This window comes from Nicotiana attenuata, chromosome 8, assembly GCF_001879085.1.
Source record: "Nicotiana attenuata strain UT chromosome 8, NIATTr2, whole genome shotgun sequence".
Taxonomy (NCBI): domain Eukaryota; kingdom Viridiplantae; phylum Streptophyta; class Magnoliopsida; order Solanales; family Solanaceae; genus Nicotiana; species Nicotiana attenuata.
Genome location: NC_031996.1, coordinates 16,572,938 through 16,578,733, shown reverse-complemented (window position 1 = coordinate 16,578,733; position 5,796 = coordinate 16,572,938). Strand labels below are relative to the sequence as shown.

The following is a 5,796-nucleotide window of genomic DNA, read 5'->3' as shown; positions in this document are numbered from 1 at the left end:
TTGCACGTCTTTATTCATTACTTTTATCACATATTGTTACATTCACCTTCAGGAATGAATATGCATTCTCAATGCACAAGTCACATTCTCTTCAAAGAATGGAGTATAATTATCGCGACGTGCTTTATAAATTTTTCATACCAATTTGATGGTAAATATTTCCTTCACCTATTGAAGGATTACTTCGAGAACCCTTATTGTTCTCCTTTTACAGTTACCATAGTGATGACAACTATTATTTCGTCGCTTGCCATGCCCTCGTACATGCATACAGTCATGAAAAATTATTTTCATTAGTCATCATTAGATCATCAATATGGTGCATTGGGACTCAAACCCAATGCCTTACCCATATAAAGGCATGTAAGGCTATAATGCATTGGGACTCGAACCCAACTCTTATCATCATGTTGCACCAGGACTCAAGCCCGATATCTTGCTCTCGTGGTGCGTTGGGACTTAAACCCACCGTCTTACCCTCAGTTAAAAGTTTACTGGTATTTGCCCTCGAGCATTTAAAAATATACCATGTCGTTGTAAATTAAGTTTCAATAAGACATAAAATATTACTATTTCTTGCTTTTAGTGGTCATTTAGTTGATGCATAACTGAAGCTTTACAAACATTATAAAAATTAGTGAAAAAAATCATTTATCTCTCATAACTTACATGCGTATTATATTCTAAATTATCTCATTCTGCAAAGTCCTTTAATTGGCAATATTTTTAACTTTAATAAAAAAGTCAATACTGGAATGACTTAAGAAACTAAATATTAGAATTTGTAATGCAATAGAATGTACTAAGATTACCGTATACAAATAATGAAAAATGGGTTTGCAGAGATACAAATTCACTCAATTTTCTAATTTGCTCCAAAGTTAAATCTCAGTAAAAATGCTAGCGAATTTTCATACCACAAGATGGAGTAGAAATTATACGATGCAACTTACTTGAAATATTATCCATAGTACGATCAGAGATGTAGCAAATAAAGCCATACTTTTCCGGTTCCTTATTTCAATGGACACAATTAACAAAAGAATATTTTAACTAAACACTGCACATAAAGTTAATGCAAAGATATGAAAGAGTAAATGGGTTTAGATGGATACAAAACTTATCTCTACATTATCATCCAAGACATCTATCATCGTACTTGATTTCAATGTCTGCTTATGATTCACCTAATCTTGACGTAGAAGATCATGAAATGAGCCATTCGTGCTGATAACGTATTACGAAACTTAGCTCAAAGTAATAATATAAAACAAGAAAATAGACAAGAATGTAGGGAGCAAGAGAGGAGAGATTCTTATTTCTTCCACGTATTCAAGTGTGTACAATGTGATGTCCAAACCCTCTATTTATAGGATGACATTGAGGTATACAAAGGGATATCATAAACATGGTATTAACTATTAAGATCATGGGGAAAGATCATGGGGAGGTTATGGAGGTGTGGGAGTTACAACTATAATGGTGAGAAGTAGTGAGAGTTATCTACATAATGGAGAAGAATAGTGGGAGTAACTTCTTTAGGAGCTATAGACATCCACTATAAAATAATATTTCATAACAGTTACAAAATGGGAGATAAATTCATTTATAAAATTCCTTTCTTGAACTTTATAAGTGTTTTGAAACATAAGAATATTAGGTTTGACTCAGTAAAAGTATGGTTGCTACCAGAATTTGAGACATTGGTTCCAACATGTTGTCAACAGCACCTAAAACTTAGTTTTAATCCAAATAGCCGCTCACCTAATCTTTTAAATTAAAAGTAGCCGACGAATATATAATACTATAAAATTCATGCATAACATATGTATAACTGTGTATAAACTATACATAAATTATATATACCAACTAAAAAAAATAAATATTGAATATAATCGGATATTTATATAACAATTCCGTCTTTTATTGCTTCATATTCCTCTCTCCCTCTTTACTTAATTGTCTTTTTCTTAACCAAGGTAAAGTCTATCACCCAATATTACGAATGTACCAAAGAACACCACGTGGCACTCTATTATGTAATTTTACTGAGGCCACTTTGCTTCATCATCTTTGAAACATATAACAATTACTAACTCTATATATATGAATAGTATTAACAAGAAGATTGATTACATAAATCTTGTGAACTAACGAATGTACCATGAAAACCATATGGCACTCTTTTAGGTAATTTTACTGAGGCCACTTGCTTCATATTTGAAGCATTAACTATAACTAACTCTGATTTTTCTTTTATCTCATCTCTAACATAACTCATAAGATACCCTTCATCTTCTTTTCCTTCTTTCGTGCCGAGCACGAAATAGGGTTCACCTCCAAATTTTTCATCTCCGTATAAAACTTTCGTAACATTTCCCGTGACCAAATCGACTTTTGCTAGGCCACTACATTTTGGCCATGGATCAGCTATTGCCATGAATGCATACCGAGTTTTTCGGCCAAGTTTATTCTTGTTAACTTGCCCCGCTTCTAGGTTCATCCCCGATACTATAACCCGTCGTGTAGACTTGCCCGTTTTCAAGCTTAATCGAATCTCAGATAGTTCACTTTTTAATGATTCATCGCTTCCTGAAAAAATGGAATCTGATGGACTCATGCATGACCCTATAATCACTAGGGTTTCACCCTCGTCTTCGCTTATCTCCTCCCATGCATTCCATAAGTGCATGCAAAAGCAATTGGGAACTTCAATCCATCGAATTCTTGATTCGTCCTGGTCATCTTTCGACAATACGCCGAACCTAGAAACTTTATTCGGGTCGTGGACTACGGGCGATCCACCCAGTAACATATCGGATAACTTGAATACCACCTGATAATCCGGAATGATCACGTGATTTTCCGTGATGGCAAAGTCATGAATCATGGTTGGATTTTGGAGGGAAATAGAAATGTCACGTGACTTATTACCGCACGTGTCAAACTTGAAGAATTTAAGGTAAGGCTTTTTCAATACATTGTAACTCAAGGTATGAAGTTCCCCCGTGATGGGGTCCACCTTGGGATGTGCAATCAATGGATCATCAATTTGTCCGTCAAAATTGTAACGTCCGTTAGTTTCAAGATCACCGTCATCTGTAATACGGACGCAATACGGAAGATCATCCTCCGACATAGCTAAAAGCCGGCCGTTAAAATAAACCAGACCGGCGTTTGCTACGCCGGTTCCTTTGGTAGCATCTACCAACCCGAAACTAGCTCGGGCGAAGAACAGCGCGAGCCGAGCCAACCCCAAATGGCCATGCAACTCGCCAATCGGCTTAGGAAAAACCGGTCGGCCCAATGCAGCTTCTTGAACCAACCGGCTGGTTCGAGTTAACCGGCATGAGTAGCTAGCTTTATTATTAACTGAATCCAATTTAACGGCATGAATCATCCCGTCACCGTCAAATAAATGATGACCGTTAATCGGTTCAAATAATGGGTTAGCACCATTTCTAACGTAAACCCCCGTTAAAGTAGACGGAATATGACCAACTATCTCAAGCCCATGCTGAACCGGGCATTCTTGAACCGGTGCAAAATTCCCTTCTAGCTGAATTTCCGGGTCAACTGTCCGGTTCAGCTTATGTTTCTTTTCCAGCTGTGTTATCACAGATTTTTCTAACATGTCCAAGGCTAAAGATGCAAGTTTCTGAAGAGGGTTCAATTTTGGAGGTTCAAATTTTAATGAAAATAATTTAGGTTCAGCCAAAGGTGGCGGTGACGGTGGCGGCAGCGGTGGTAGAAACGGTGGAGTATGTCTTCTAGGAAGTGTTATAGTATTTTTTTTAGAAGGATTAATGAGAATTTTACAAGAAAAAGATGGAGAATTGTGGGGTTTGGGAAGAGAATGGTTTGGTAGGATTGTATGCATGGTTGAATATTGAGAAAGTTATAATAGGGAGAAAGAGACAAAAGAAGAAAGAGTGAATTACTGAATTAAGAATGCAGTGCATATATATATATATATAAAGAGTGATGTGGGTATAGAATGGATAATTATATAGAAGTTGAAACTAAGGCATAGAGTTGGGGGCAAAAGTGAGAAAAGTGGGGGCCAATGGAGGAAGTCCAGAATAGGTTAAGAAGAAGAAGACACGTGTAACATCTCAGCTGGGATCTAGTAGGAGAAATAAACTGATGAATTTATACAAGTACAAAAAAAAAAAATTTAAGTGATATACGCAGTTAGTCTGAGGATATCAAGAGGTTAAGAAGAAGACGCGTGTAACATCTCAGCTGGGATCTAGTAGGAGAAATAAACTGATGAATTTAGACAAGTACAAAAAATAAAAAAAATTAAGTGATATACTGATAATAGGTGAATTAGACTATAATTGGCCCCTAAAGAACCACATTTTTGTATAGCTTTGTGGTAAAAAGTGATAACCAAATGCTCTGATTAGTGCTTTTCATGCTTTGCAGGCTATATCCAACGAAAGAAGTCGATGGAGCAAGTTTGGGGATCAATTACGGAGAAAAAGAGGCCAATCAAACAATGCCCACGAAATGCACCAAGTGAAGAGACAAGAGCAGAGCTGCAGATTCAGAGGACCTCTTTGGCCGCGGTCCTGGCGTAACCGCGGTAGGACCGCGGCAGAGCAGAGCTGCAGATTCAGAGGACCTCTTTGGCCGCGGTCCTGGCGTAACCGCGGTGGGACCGCGGCAGAACGCGGAAAAGCCAGGGACTAAAGTGTCAAGTCGGGAAAACTTGGTGTAAAACCCTTATAAAAAGTAGGAATTCGCCAATATTAGGTCAGATTTGTTTTAGAGAGTACTTTGGCAAGAGAAACAAGTGTGAGAGATCACCCAAAACATCATTATTCTTATTCTCTTTTATTTTTCTTGCAAATTTTCGATTATGAATCTTCTAGTAGTTTATTCCTCCATTGTTATGAGTAGCTAAATACCTTAATCTAAGGTTTTGGTGGAACCCGTTGGGGATGACTTGGTTGTTTTATTAATATAGTTGGATTTGGTTGTTAATCTCTATTTGTTCATCTATGTTTTGATTGTGGTTAGTTGAAAGGGCCCTCAATTATCCGTTCCTATTTAGTATGTATCTACTTGAGAGAGAGTGCATATTTAGGTGATTGTATGAACAACATCACTCCCGGAGTATAGACGAGAGTTATAACCGAGGGTTTAGAGGTTGGATTAGAGATAACGATACCTCGGGTGCAATCTAAGTGAACTGTATTGTGAATCTAGCTAGCGTAGCTTGAGAGAGTGCGTCTAGTAAATTATCATAATTGCTTGAGAAAGATTTATGATAGCTGGAGCGTTCATGATTGATAGAGACAACTAAATCATAGTTATAAGACATATACAATCAAGGAAATTACCAACGGGGGAAACCATTGCCTTAGACCTTATTCCAATTGTTTACACATCAGGTTTAGTTAATTTTCAGCTGTTGATTACTTTCAGTCTTTAGTTGTTAGAAAAATCAACCATTGTGAATCAAAAAGTTTGGGGAAACAGATTGTGTGAATTTAGTAAATCTGACAATAGTAATTGATAGGTTAATTCTCTGTGGTTCGACTCTAGGCATAAATACTCAGATTATATTTGCAACGCCCGCGTAGTCTTTTGCGAGATTAGTTGAGCGTGATCAAATTTTCGCGCCGTTGCCGGGGAATTAACGGTGTTATCAATTACAATTGAAAGAAGCACAAAAATTCTAAGTGTAGTCAGTTTTCTCTATACCCAATTTTTTCATTAAAATTTTAACGTTTGAAATCTTATGGAAAGCAGGTGTATGCCTAGAAGTTCCTCGAGGACTGGAGA

At 37.0% G+C, this 5,796-nt stretch overlaps 1 protein-coding gene across 1 annotated transcript; it reads right to left on the bottom strand.

Annotated features, from left to right (window-relative positions):
• LOC109231795 (9-cis-epoxycarotenoid dioxygenase NCED6, chloroplastic-like) lies at window positions 2,079–3,918 on the bottom strand. Its single transcript, XM_019397433.1, has one exon. It carries the CDS (start codon window positions 3,878–3,880, stop codon window positions 2,117–2,119), a length of 1,764 nt encoding a protein of 587 aa, XP_019252978.1. The 5' UTR covers window positions 3,881–3,918; the 3' UTR covers window positions 2,079–2,116.